The sequence below is a fragment of the Ciconia boyciana genome, chromosome 15 (assembly GCF_034638445.1).
Source record: "Ciconia boyciana chromosome 15, ASM3463844v1, whole genome shotgun sequence".
NCBI classification, from domain to species: Eukaryota; Metazoa; Chordata; class Aves; order Ciconiiformes; family Ciconiidae; genus Ciconia; species Ciconia boyciana.
In genome coordinates, this window is record NC_132948.1 from 15491702 (window position 1) to 15506466 (window position 14765).

Here is a 14765-nt window from a genome sequence, read left to right on the forward strand (position 1 = left end):
GCATTAAGATTTAGTCAAAGACACAGAAGTAGGATAGCCTTGGAAGGGCTGAGGTCAGTGTCTAACTATAGCTATCTGGAAGAAAATGACCTGTCCAAAAGACAATCGATAGTGACCCCCTAAATCCAACACCTTCCCCAATTCCTACTGATTTTCGGATCAGGGTCAACCTCAGCCCAGAAGACGTAGTTTAAATGTGGTAGTTGTCCACTTGAAATGGAGGCTTATGATAAGGTCAAGTTCAGAACAGGTTTCATAGGCAGGAGAAGAGGGATGGGAAAAGGGGGAATCCCCGGCGGTTCGGTATGGGTGTTGGTATCCTGCCAGTTGCAGGGTGCGGTGAGCTCCACCGCCCTTTCAGCTGCATATGGAGCAGAAGGGAGACACCGTAGCCCAACAACGTAGGGTGCTGCCTGATAGCAAGCTGCTTGACCGTGTCTTCGGAGCCACTAATGGAAGAAACTTGCACAAAAATTTCTGTACCTGATATGAGAAGCAGTCAAATTATTCTAGCTGGAGTTCTTCTAAAAGAGAAATTGAGCCTGAAGGAAAGATCTACCAGGGAAAACTTCAGCCCAAATGTTTAAATTCTGATAGAGCTACAAGCCAGTTAATAAAAAGCTCTTATAATGAAGAGATGAATCCTAGTTGTAAAAATTGCTATTTGCAGTGATGTAATAAAAATAATTTTTGATAAATGTACGAATGTAACACTTCGCAGACCAAGCACAGCACTGCATTTCTGCTTCATGCAAGTGAAGATCTAAATGAGTAAAGAACACTTGAGTCTGGACTAATCAATGGGGTTACTATGGCGTCTTGATTTTCCCAATGATATGAACGAGACATGTCCTGAACATTATTCTCTGAAGGCTGTTTTGACTGTCAGTGTAACCCTAGAGAAGCCAATATGCTTGGCTAATAGAATAGAAAATGCTTCTGAGTGATAAAGATTTCTGCTTCAAAGATTTGCAATGTCTCGCACCTGAAAAGAGAGAAGTTAAATGGCCAGTTCTTGACACTGCTTCTGCCCCTCACACAGGCAGCGACACTCTGGAGCAGGACGTTTTTGCACTGTGTAACAAAGACTGTTCTGTTGGCCATGTTAGAGAGAAGTTACGTGCCAAAATTCATCATATGGAATGATGAGTCCCTCCGAGACTATCATTAAAATGTATCTGGTTTTCCTGCCTTTATATGTTTATGTATGAGCTGGATGATTATTCAAGACATCAGATGAGCTAAATACTTGTATTTTGCTCAGATATTATTTATTAGTTCTCAAATGCATGTTTGCTTTGTAACACTAAAAAGCTGTGGCATTAATCAGCACAAACTTGGATTGCATCCTAAACTTACAAGGGTAAAATGAACTTGGATTGCATTTTAAATTTACAGATGCCGAAACAGTGAAGTGTCTATCACTGCCATCTTTGAATCTGCACGTACAATTGCAGAAAGCAGATCTATAGTTTTGGTCTAATGGAGTAGGTTTACTTAGTGCCTCAGGCGTCCAAATTTAGCTTGGTGAAAAAAATACTTGATTTAGAATGAGACAGATGTTACTGGAGAGAATTAGAGCTAGTGGGCCTCATTCTGTTTCTTCCCTCTTTTTGTATTGCTTTAATCTCCTCTTCATTGATACTGTTCCTGGTTTAAAGCAATGTAAGGTCAAAATCTGGTTGTTTTTAATGAGAGAGGATGAAATGTGGGAGAGTAATGCAGTAGGATTGGTTGGTGAGCAGCTAATGAAATTCATTTGATTTAGTAGCTTCAAGAATTAAACATGAATATTGAAATTTTTCCTTTCCTGTTTATACTAATGTTTTCAGTTCCCTGGTGGAGCAATACAGCACCACACAACCCACCAGATACAACTGTGAGACTTAACAAGACACACGTTTAGAAAAACAGGAGAGGGTTTTTTGTTTTGGTTTTTCTCCTGAAAGCAGTAAGAAAACCACAGGGAAGATGCTTGCTCTGAACACTTCAGAACTGTGATTCCCCCAGTCGTCCCCCCCAGCAATGCCAGTTTGTTTATTGGCGTAAAATGCTATGGGAGGTATTAAGTATTTGATTCAGATGGGTTAAAAGATCTGTTTCCTTTTGATGCATTTATTCACATTAATCTTAAAAGTAGTAATTGGAAATGCCCTCATAAACCCTGAGATTGGAGCCCTAGAATTAAAAAACATTCGTTATTACCCAGGAATGTAGCTATGCAGTTTTATTAGCCTTTCTTCTACTGTAATCTATGGATCTCATTTAGCTGCATGCAGCCCTCTTCTCCTCAAACATAAAAGGAAGGAAATCTCTCAATAGCCTGAAATCAAATTATCTCTCTGTGTTAATCTACATGTAAAACACCCAAGCCCACTTCTTTAAAGGAAAATAGTTTTACTGATAAGCAAAGCTAGACTGTGTGCTTTGGATATGAGAATTAAGTGGATTTTTTTTTTTTTTTTTTGTCTGCAGAGTACTATTTATAGCATCAATTAACTCCTCATGGTTGGGATAATTCATTTGACACATCTGTTGCTGAGCTTAAACACTCACTGTTCTGTGGGGTCACAGTTGGAATTTTTTCTTCTCCGACTGCGTAGTGAAATGACCATTTTCTAACTAATGGCAGTTAGTTTAAATCCACTGTCTACTGACACCGTTATTGTAGCATTTGGAACAGAAGCAGGCTGTTGGTCTACCTAACTGCATAGCTGCCCTGGTCTTTGTTGCTTGCCATTTTGTTATTTATCTGTTAGAAGATGGCACAGTAATATCTTTTATGAAAGCATGATTATGACCACTGCAGGATTTTCCAGCCTTGCTGTAATATTTCAGTTATTCCCTTTTGCCAGTGAGAAACTGGGCTGGCTATGGAAATTGCTGCCTGCCCACTGACTCTCTTGTTCCTGCATTTTGTGAAATGGCGATTCAATGCTTGTAAATATATGGCTGTTCTCAGCTGTAGGTCCCCGCACACAGACAGTTTCAGACTGCATTCCTGTCAGTAGCTTTTCTCTTAAAATGGAAGCCCTTTTACCAAAACTCAAAACATCTAGAAGCCAAGAAAAATGAGGGTACTTCTATGTTGTTTAGTGAAATCTGTTAAGTATTCTGTGGAAGTAATTGCGTAAGGTTATAACAGTTTGTTCATGTGATTGGCTTATTTGTGGCCAAATTGGATTGTATATTAATGAAGCCAAGCTTTAAAATACTAGGGGAAGAACTAGGGAGTGAAGTTATGAACTGTGCTGCTCTTGATCTTTATCTTTTTCTCTTTCTCACTGAAATAGCCCTGTTCTAAGAAGAGACTTACTGATTTTTGGTGGCTCTGCTTGCAAGGTAGCCTCTACAGTAAGGACGTATTTCTGCTGAAAATGAGATCAGACCCAGTCCATCCATACAACCCTATGCAGACAACAATGCATTGATAGTGAATGTAATGCCCGATACTATCTAGCGTTCACATAAGCTGTGCTGCTTGAGTTTGTTCTAGCTGCTTGGAAGACAGTAATCGAGTAAAATGGTTATAGTGGAATTTTCTACTCAATACAAGTTTGCACAGATTGTCTGTTTCTGCTCGCAGCAGAAGCACAGTGGTTAAAGTAGACGTCTATCGATGTCAGTGAGAATCAGACTGGGGTCAGAGGAAGTGGTGAAGCTTGGTACAATATAGCTTCTGCTAAAAGCAGCTATGAGAATACTTAGAAACCTGAATATACATGAATCAGAAAGGGACCACAAAGCGCAATCCATTTTTAAGTAGAACTCCTTATTGATTTCAGCGGGGGAGACCTTTGAAAAAATCAATGACGTGCAGCAGCTTTAGAATGGAACGACATGCGTTCTAGGGTGTTAAAGTGATTGGCCTGTGAACTAATCAAGCTGGTAGCAATCATGTTTGGAAAGTTCCAAGGCAGAAGAAAAGGTGTCAGAGGTTTGAGAAGCCGCAAATTTACTACTCATATTCCAAAAGAGATAGCAAAGTACAATCTTGTTCATTCTAGCTTTAACGTCCAAGTTGCATTTTATTTCTATAGAAAACCAAAAAAATATAAAGAAAAATATAAAAGTTCCTGGGGATATGTAAACATAGGCCTGTTCGTTATAATGTACAGTATTAAGCAAATGGAATTGCTGCAATCTTCACAAAATTCTGAATTTTTCCATGAGATTTGTGCACACCATTCAGCTCAGCTGGTTACTTCAGACTTGGCTTCTTGGTATGGGGGGAGGGGAGCGCTGTCTCCCAAATGCTACCCAGCTAAAGTAGATAAATAGAAATTAAGTTGCACAAAACAGTGATTCTCTTTATGTAGGGAATGAAATATTAATGATGCTAATATTTTCATAGTTGTGGCTGAGTTGACAGAATTAACACTTATTGAGATAGAACAATAGCAAGGGATTCCAACTGTCGTATTCAAATTCAGCAGATGTGTACTAAAGTCAGAATTCAGCCAGCTCAATCAAGTTGTTCAGTCTTTTGATATTTACAAGATTTTTTTAAAAAAACTATTCTGCCTAGACACTGGTACGAAAATATATAGGGACTGTTCCTTTACACAGAGAATTTACAGTGCACAGTGTGAATTTATAGACTATCGCATACCCCATTAAGCCTTAGTGCGGACACTTAGTAGGTGTGAGACAACGTGATGATGCCACTTTGCTGTGCTGTTTTATGCTTAATTAACACCAACGCTGATCGTTGAAGGAAGCGTGACATAACGAGTGCTCTGTGGTGGAAGACTTCAGCTTACGCAGTGTAGACAAGCCCTTAGGTCCTGGAGAGCAAGAGCTCTGCTTCAGAAAGGTGCTGTTACGCTGTTCTGGTCTCTAAATGATAAATTTCAAGGAGAAGTGGACATTTTTTACATTGGATAAAACTAATTATAGGCTAAAACATTTACTTTAAAAATTGCCCTTGTAAAAATATTTCAATTTGAAATTTAATGCACTACTGAATTATTTATGCTATTCTATGTATGCGGTTGTTATAAAGGTGTTCTGTATTGCTCTAATTTATTTTCCTTTCCATTTGGGAGTACAGTATAGCAATTGAAATGTATCTTATTAGGGAAATAGAGCTACAGTATAATTGAAGCTATGTAGGCACACTGTATCACCAAGCCCTGAAAACACTGCATGAAATTTTGGAAGGAAAACCTGAAAAATTCCTACTAGCAAACTGCTGAAGTGAGGAATCGTTACCGAAGGGAAGCTGTAGAAAGGCGACTGGTGTCATTTAAACACGCACTGATTAATCCACGAGAGAGATTGTATTAGATATAGGAAAATTCTGTATTCTTTTTTGCTGAGAACTGTATCTTTTGTAAGTTAATACAGTATTATTTCAGTGCTTTTAATTAAGAGGTTAGTTAAAATATTAATTTTTAAATGCACTGGGAACCATTATGGTAAGATTGGAGATGCTATGGTGCTACTGACCAGAGCCAGTTCCGTAGCGAGTGAAGTGTTGGAACTGTATTGCGCGTACAAGGACGTATGTGTGTCTGGATTCTTTTGTTGGTGTTGCCAAACCCAGATCGTAGTATGATATTCTGCAAATTTATTTGCAGAATTTATTTATGTCTGCAAAATGATTCCTGCTGGATGATCGGACGAAATTTCCTAGTGATGTAAAACCTCAGATATTACGCATTGACATTTCCTCTGCAATAATAGAACTGGTGAGCTGCAGTGTTCATTGCTATGTCCTTAAGATCCAAAGTTCCTTCTCAAGGAGTTTTCCTGTTAGCATTTCCTCTGCCCTTGTTCCTTCTCTAGTTTAAGCCTTGTTTCACAGCCTGCTTCTGTCCAAAGGAACAAAAAAACCCTGGCCAGCTTTTTTTTTTGTTTGTTTCTTTTGACACCAACACAGTATGTCTGTCTGTGCCTATGAGAGAACTATATTGAAATGGCTTTCTTTGTGAACTCCTCATTGCTATTCATTGGTGGAGATTGTCACGTAAGGGTCAAATTAGAACTCAGTCAACCAGAGCAGCAACGAGAGGAGCCAGGCTCAAGATAGATTTTGCCATAAGGTCTGAGAAAGCAGTTCTTTTGGAATTGGTTACATGTAAGAGAGAGAGAGAGAGAGAGAGATCTAGATATAGAGAGAGAGAGATATAAAAAATTTTACTTTCCACCGTGTTGCTCCTTTGTCTGTAGAAACTGAATTATGCTTAATTTATTCCCTCTGGTCATTTACTCAAGAATTAGTCTTTCTCTCACTCTGCCTCCTGACTTTCATCTTTGGGCACATCTTTGCACGGTTTTGTTATATCTTGTAAGTTCTGAGCATAGAATTTACTTCTGTTAGTTTAAGAAAAATGAGGTTTTTGGCCTGATGGTTCCATGCCCTTTGAGATTGGATCCATGCAAAGAAAGGATCATATTTCTGGTAATTTGGCTGAAACACAAGAAATTGTGTTTATGCTGGCTTCAGGAAGGCAGACAGTACCTGGTCAAGCATAAAATCTGCTGGGGCAAAGTTACTCTGTGAAAATGTTCTAAAACATTTGAACCAGCAACGTCAGTTTGTACTGGCTCTACATTTCATGCCATGTGGTTGCAGCGTTTTTGATGTGGTAGTAGCTTAAAACTCGATATACTGCTTCACAGAACCATGCCTTTGTGAAATGGATTCTGTTCTGTACATTCTCCAGCAAAAACAGGCACTAAATTTGCAGTCGCTGACCCAGAGAAGTTTTGGTGCTAAATGTTTTAAGACAAAACAGATCAGAGATTTAGTGCTACACGGACAACCAAATATCCCCAAACCTGCTTTTGCTTGGGTTTCGTATAGGATTAGATTACAGACAGGTAGAACAAAGTGGCTGTAAGCTATTGTGCAGTGTGCATCTTTTAGAAATGAATGTACCCTCTCTAACAGGTACCTATGACATGATCGTGAGCCATTTGGGGGCTCATACATCAAACATGGGGCCTAAAGTTGCGTGCCTAAATAACTATTCTCATTTCTGAGAGTGTCATGGTAGGTTTCTGTGTTTTAAAATGTTTGACTACAATAACCAGTTCTGTAGCATTCAAAATCCTCATTCCGGTCCAGAGTTTTCCCTGATTTAGGACATTAACAGTAAGTCTTACAGGAACATGCAAGTATTGATCACTGATAACAAATCAGATTAACCAGGGGTTTTGTTTTTTCCTTAGGAGTCTCAGGATTGGCTTCTCTGAATATTGTTTCTTTTTCCTCCGAGTTAGGAGGAAAACAGTATAATAAATAATTTATATACCATAGTGAGAAGAACCTGGGAGATGACTGCGTACAGAAGAAGCTGCAATACCTTATTAACTGTGTCTTCTCTTTCCTCTCTCTTGTAGCTGGTTCTGCTTGAGGCTGCTCTCCCACTTTGTCTATACTTTTCTGCTCTTAGTGGGTGATGTCCCAGCAGCTCTATCATTCAGACCCCAGTAATCCAGTAGGTGTGTATCGCTTCGTTTTCTCTGCATGCTTTCCAATCCTGCATGGGGGATAACAGTCATTTTATGCTACTCATCTCTTGTGGCATTTCAGGGTGAAAATATAATTAGCATGCGTTACGCTTCAGTTCCATAGATTATTTAAGCCCCATTTTTGCTTTTATTCTGATGGCTTTCTTCCCTGTAGAAGCACATAGCTACTGTTTCCATGCGTGCTCACAGGCCTTCATGTTTGCTCCTACAGCTGCTGTTTGCTGTCTGTACAAGCTTCTTGTTGCTCATCATAGTACCGTCTCTTGTCAGCAGGACCTAGGGGACTTGAACTGGGCTGGGAGAGAGCAGTAGTGGGACAGCTATGCTCAGTATTGAGACTATTGGACCTGAGAAATCTCCCGTGTGCCCCAAGAGCCCCTTCCCCTCCCGCTGAGGATGCCTCTGCGATGTTCTGTAGCTGACTGGTGGACACTGCTCTCTTCAAACACAGCTCACTGAAGTACCTGATTGCCTTAGGCAGGCAGAGTGCTTTGAAAAGGGCAGGGGATTTGAGGTTCTCCAGGACTGTTAGGATTTAGGTGCCCAAATCTCACAGAACTTGACCCCCCTTAATCTGAAGGGCTCTTTAAAAACTCCTGACTATCAGCTACATCCTATATTAGCAAAATTAGTGTGCCGAGTTAATTCACTTATTTTGCAGAGTACCAAGTGACCCTAGGTGTGTCAATGTTTCCAAGAGCCTTCAAAGAGCTTGGGCATGAGCTGGGGTATTAGTAGTGCGTAGGACCCCCTTTTTGGGGGGTGATTTTCATCCCTATTGAGCACTTAACCTGCATTGACTTAAAGGAGGCCATTCGATGCATTAGTTCTTCATATGAACAGTCAGAAAAAACAGATCCTCTTACTTTGCTCTCACTCTAATGCAGCACTAATATATTTAGAGTCACGTAGGCAGGAGAGAGATTTGCTGCTGTCAGCGTAGCCTTTGACACTCTGTAGGCAAGTGTTTGCTGTGTTTAGAAGTGCAGCCTAAGGAATAATCTTTACCTGGCTGCTATAGGTCTAATATTTTCATTTATTTATACCCTTTTCAATGTGCACTTTAATTTATTTACAAATGGTAGCAAATTGCAAGTGGCAGCCTGAGTAACTAACTCATGAGTCAGTACTTTCATTTTTCTCCTCTAGTCTAGACTGCTGATAATGTAAATTGTTGAAACCCTGGGTAAATAATTGGGAGTGCAATCAACAGCAAGCAAGTATTTATCTGCTAATAAAACATTTGAAATGCAGAAGTCTGTCTTTGTCCAACAGTTCTTAAAAGGCAGTTATTGGTCCTGCTGTTGTTTCTGCATAGCAATTAGGATTTTTATGGTCACTAATTGTACATCTGAAAATTTATACAGTTTATTTTCTGCCTGTGTTTTTCTTTGCACAGACAAAAGAAGCACAATATTTATGGTTTTAAGGAGGTTAACACGGAGATTCTGCATGGAGATCTCTGTAGCTCTCTAGAGATTTGTACCATTTATAGAACCCAAATTTTCTAGGTTCTCTCATGTGTGCCATCAAGGGCTTATAGTTCATTAAGGATTTTCTGAATGGGATCTTTGTCACATTCTCAGAATGTGACTTGAAAGTTATATACCAGCTCGGTCATCAACTGTGACTTTTATTATTAAAGCTGTTACTGCTTCAGAATCTGTGTTAGAGGAGGTGCTTCTCGATCTTTCATGCTGCTACTGGTAATGCTGTTCCTTAGAACAGAAACTTGCATTATATATTCTAAAGGGAACTTGGTTTTTAAAATTTAGTTACTGTAGTTTACATCTTGTCATCTTCTTCCTACATCCCTACTTGATTCACTTTTTGAAATTAGTCCATAGAAGTATCCAGCCTCTTGGGCCGCCAAAAGAGAACGCCTATGTCATATCATAGTCGCATGTGAGAAAGAGCTGTTTTAGCTGCAGACAATGCCTTGCCTGGAAGATGGACCCCTGCGGGGCGTGACTGAGGAGACTCGAGTTCCTGCTCTGCAGCACCTGGAAGGAGCCTGTCTCCATTCATTAGTCCCTGACCCATCCGACTCCTTTTTTTTCTTGGGCCAGGAGCATCCCCTCATCTGAGGTGTATTTGGACCTGTGTGTCAGTCAGGCTGTTCCTCTGCCCTAGCATAAGGGCAGTGATAATTACTAGCCAGGTAGCTGTCTTTAAGAATATATAGTTAGAAATGCCCCCCACCCCAGCCCCCATGTATGTTTTCCCCAAATATGACTAGTGCCCGGGTCTGTGAAGTCCCGCTTCTTTCACGCTCCCTCTAAGGAGTCTGTGAGCGTGTCTGCACCACTGGGAGGAAAGACAACAAACAGAGCTGGCTCCATCTGTGCAAAGCAGGGAAGCACAAAAGCAGAAGCATGCAAGTTGGCTGCACATGAGCCGGCTTAGGTCCAGGAAGCCTGGCTGTGTTTATGTGTAGCTGTGCCAGGGCTAAATCACGCTGAGATGTAGCAGGTGAGTCACGCAGCCCTGTCCTGCGTTACACAGGCTTCCCGTGAGTCACGCTATCCTTTTAGATGGTTGTGATTCTCCTTTGCAGAAACCAATGTACCCTCTGAAGGTTTTATAGGCTTTTAATAATCTAGCAAAACAAGGTTCAGAGTGGAAGGTCTCTGAAGTTGACAGCTTGGTCTATATCTGACTAGTTTGCAACATCTGGAAAACCCTTTGGTGGTTTTTGGGTTTCTTTCACAATCTTAATAGAAGTTAAATCAGTGCATAAATGAGAAAAGTCACTTCTGCTTAGTGGTCTGAAAACATGAAAGGCTCAAATCATGGTTATAGGTAAACATTATGAGATTAATACATGGTAATCCTTACACTGGTTCCAACGTGATTTCCTATCACCCTGATTCCTTTCAACAGCAGCACCCTAGGAGTTAACAGTGAACCACAGAGCTACTGGCAGGTTATTTCCCATGAAATCAAGGTGTATGTCACTGGGTTACTTCTGCCCCAGTGTCTTTTGGGCCTGTTGGATGATTTCAACCATGTATGACAAAAGAAGGGAGACCTCAGGCCTACTTACGAGTTTCCAGCAAACTGTGTGAAAACATGGAGCTTAATATCTACTAATATCCCTCTTTTGGGACCATAACAGTATATGCCCACGTTATCATTGGCTACCAAAGAATCGGCACAGGAGAGAGACCTGATAAATTAACAGTCATGAGAAACGCATCAGTCGAGAGCGTGCGTCATCTAAAGGCACTGAACGATGAAATGCAAAGCTTCAGCAAACCAGGGTTTGGTACTGTCGGTGCTCATGGAAATCCTTGTTGATAGATGGAAAACAAAGAATCTCTGGCAGCAGGAAGAATCATTCCTGATTTGCACATCAAGGGACAAATTCTAGGGACTGAACTCTCAGTGCAGAATATGAACTGTTCTTGAATTACAGGAGCTGGAGAAAATTCTGCCTCTGCTCATCGGAGGTGCTCCAAGTAGTTTAGTAGTAGATGGTAGTAAACTAGTGACTTGTTTAGCTTTAGTGAAAGGGTTCTGTTGAAGCCACCATTTTAGCTTATATTATGTTGCTGATTTTATACTCTTACAAAAACATTGTAAATTACATTCACATCATAGATCTGTGCAATTGGTGGGGAGTTTTGCTGCATGCACCATACAGATGGAGAGAGGGTTTTAAATGGAATACTTTAGGAAGACAGGAGGAGCATTTGAAAATGCTCCTAGAATTAGGAGCAATACTATAATACTATTATAGTATTATAATACTAGAATTATAGTACCGAGAATTATAATACCTAGAATGCAAGAATACTAGAGAAGACATAAGGCAGAGGATATATCCCATCTAGCTGGTTTCCGAGTTCTTTTTCCTGCGTTGAGAGCCAAGCAGTCCTGTGTGTTTTCCATGGAAGATGTTTGATTTTAGCTTTTTCATTTGCGTTACTAGCGAACAGCTGCATGAAGGACTGTTTCATTGGCTACCATGCTGAAATCATCAAGCACATTTCAACTGCAATTGCACTGTCTGCATTTAAAAATATTTTCCATATTACAGTGTACTCCTATAATTTAAAAATGAAAACTATTTTCAGCTACTGTCTGCTAAATTTGGGGCGGGGTTCCATTCACTTGGAAAAAATGGACACATCTGTTTTCTCGTACCATGAAGTTTCTGTCTTTAAAAATGTTAAACTTCTCACTTATGCTGTTAAAGACAAAACTTCCAGGTGTCTATAGTGAGAAAGATTGTGTTCCTCATTCCCTCCAAAGCCGTATCTTTTTTTATATATTTCTTTTAAGTACATTATTATTTGCACAGTGAAATTAGCTTTGCAAGAGGGATAAAAACCCTTGTCAGAGCAATTTTAGCAAAAAGATCAAAGGAATTAAATATGAATTCTCTCCAAGGTGAGCATGTGGTTTTTTCTTTTTTGAACAGGGAAGCCTTGGATTAATTACTTTTAATTTAAAATCAAATCAATGGATGGAAAGGAAGTCTTTTCAAAGAGCACTGCAGTTTGCTTCTTAGACTGAACAGTATTTTGGTTGGGTGACTAACAATGTGCATTTTTATTTTTAACCTCTGACCTGTGCCCTCCCCACCCCTTTACCTAACCCTTTCCGTTTGCCCTGGTCAGTTAACAGGCAGGAGCATTTGAAAACAATCATGGATGACTATGATATCAGGTCTGCTGCCAGCATTTTAGCATCTGTTAAAGAGCAAGAAGCTCGTTTCGAGCGGCTTACCCGTGCACTTGAGGAAGAGCGGCGCAATGTCTCCTTGCAACTTGAGCGTGCCAATCAGCCAGCAGACCGAATGAGCATTTGCAACATTGGCAATGGTCAGCCACTGGCAACCGCCTGGCAGCAGCTTGTACTGCAGGTAACAGCCTGCTCATTTTACCTGTTGCTAGAGTTCACCTATCCCAGAATTTCCCATTCCAGAAAGTCAGGTGCATTTTGTTTGTCCTCAGCATTTCATTCTGTAGCTTGTCTTCTGATACCCCAGAGTTGGTGTGCTTCTTCAATTAATTTGGTAGCTCGGACTTCAGAGCCTTGGCTTAGAAGTTGCTCTTACTTCCTCTTAGCTCATGGGATACTTTTAAAAATGTATGCATCCTTGAGTATTAAACCCTAAAGAGAGATCTTCACACCCTCCTCTAAATCTATGCACTTGCTGTAAGTATGGTGATGTGCTGTTGATTGAAAAAGGCTGAATCATAATCGCCATAGCAAACAAAATTTCCATTAGAAATATTTGGACTTTGAATAGAGGGAACAGCATGAAAAGCCGGGATTTCCCTCCTGCAAAGTCTTATTGTTTGTGTAGGGAGGACTTCATAATTTGTTTCTCATGTTTATTGAATTGATAGACTTTATTTTAATGATGCAAACTGGCTTTATGGTAGCCTTAGATTTCCAAATATTGTTTTGCTTGATATGTGTTCTTTAACTGTTGAAATGTGCAATGATCAACTACGTGCATCTCTAAATTACTGAAGTTTGCAAATCACTCTGACATGCAAGGTAAGTCATGCAGAAGCAATAGTACCATTTGTGAAGGTCTGTTTCCTAAGAAAACACTGTTCAATTCAGAGAGAAACTCCAGGCTATGGGGATTCTAGAAGTTGTTTCCCAATTATACCAGACTGTTTTACAATTATACTTGCATTGAGCCGTATTCAGGCAGACTTTACATTGTATTATGTTAGCACAGCTTTTCTGTTAAAAGCTGCCATGTTTCCGTACGTGTAGATGCTTGAATATGGGACTTCATGTGAAAGGAGCAGCCTGCACTGGTTAGGCTAAAAGTCTGACAGTGGCTGGTGGGAGCTGTAGGTTGTTACCCTCCTGATCAGCAGCTGGGCTGGGGAGAGGGGAGATGTGCTTACATGGGGGGTTTTTTTAATAGAAAAAGGACAAGTTCACCTTCACTTTTTCTGAATGACTTTGTGCAAAGCACCTGATTAATAGCTCCAGAATGAAATTCCTTATCCACAAAACTGATGAAGCATGAGTTTTCTGCAGTGTTATGGCTTAAGGTCTAACCACTTCCAAGAAAACTTAATAAAAGAGTTTAAGTTACCGGGGTCTACGTGACTCTTACGGAGAAACAGCCCCTGCGAGTGACGCCAGACTGAATCTGTGTACACTCAGCTCATTGCCACTGGGCGAGGGGAGCTTTAGTTCATAAATAATTAGTGCTGAGGTTTTTAGAGTAGCTTGTATATGAAATATAATGGTTGAATAGCCAAATATACACAATTAAGAATTAATGTGAGGTTATTTGTGTGAATTTTCAATAAATGTACTGAGGGCCAAATTCCTCCCTGACTTACTAGAATTAATTAAATAGTGTTTAAATGAAGGATGAAAGCTGTACATTGTCGTATGCAGAACATATAATGATTTCATCTTTACTATTATATAGTGCGTTTCTTTCTTAAGAGTACACAAAGCAAAAGGCACTCTATACTCTGCTGTCTGTAAGGATTGCTCACGGGCTATAGTGAAATGCAGCTCTCTGAAGCTGTGTTTCAGTGAGGACTGACTGATTTCTGCTTATCACCCTATTCCACCTTTTGTTGTAAGTAATATTAAAAAAGTAACTCTAGTAGCTCTTCCATTTGGAAGTTGCGTAGGTGATTATATGTAATCTAGTTATTCTGAGTAGAATTTGGGCAAAAAAATGAGGGTTAACTCCATTTTGTGAGAATGCCAGATAATCTTTAGTGATCTCCACAACCAGGCATCAGTTTTCCATGTTGTTTGAGTGCCAAAGTGGAATCTGTCAAAGGGATTTGTTAGGGAAGTGTGTATAGTCAGGGCTTTGGTAACAGACTCTCTCTCAGTACTTTTTTGTAATATATGCTCCCAAACTTATTCCCTTCTTAGGAAAGAAAATTAAGTTGGGGTTTGTTGTTTTTTTTTTAATTTTAGAAAAGAAAAATAGTATATAGGCAATGTGCCAGAAGTGTAACAGTTTTCTGAAGTCCTCAAAAGACAAAATCGAGGTCTTATGCAAATATTGATTCTAATTAATTAATTCTGGAATTTTTTTGCCAGCCACTTTTTTTTTTTTTAAATACCAACTTTAAACTCATTCCATAACAATAGCTCCTTGTCCTAGGCAGCCCACGTAGCCACTTCCTTCACTTCACTGACTAGTGAGTTCTGCCTGTTCAGTGGGAATTTAGAACACTCGAATGGAACTTGCGAGCTGTGGTGACGTTTGTGACGTTTGCTGGGAGTGTACATGGCATTGTGTCTTTTGGCCCCTGACAAGAAATATCAGA

The 14765-nt window shown here is 40.0% G+C and overlaps 1 protein-coding gene across 13 annotated transcripts in view; it reads left to right on the forward strand.

Moving 5' to 3' along the window:
* Nucleotides 1-14765, forward strand: part of ARVCF (ARVCF delta catenin family member) — a 298725-nt gene that overhangs the window by 110553 nt on the left and 173407 nt on the right. For 6 of the 13 annotated variants that reach the window (XM_072879699.1, XM_072879700.1, XM_072879702.1 and 3 more), the window contains 2 exons: nt 7351-7452; nt 12108-12352. The exons of 6 other annotated variants lie outside the window; for them this stretch is intronic. In XM_072879699.1, coding sequence (XP_072735800.1) covers nt 7410-7452; nt 12108-12352 — 288 coding nt within the window. In that variant the 5' untranslated portion in view covers nt 7351-7409. Of the gene's footprint in view, nt 1-7350; nt 7453-12107; nt 12353-14765 lie in introns of those variants that run through there. One more of the 13 variants, XM_072879708.1, reaches the window with a different exon arrangement.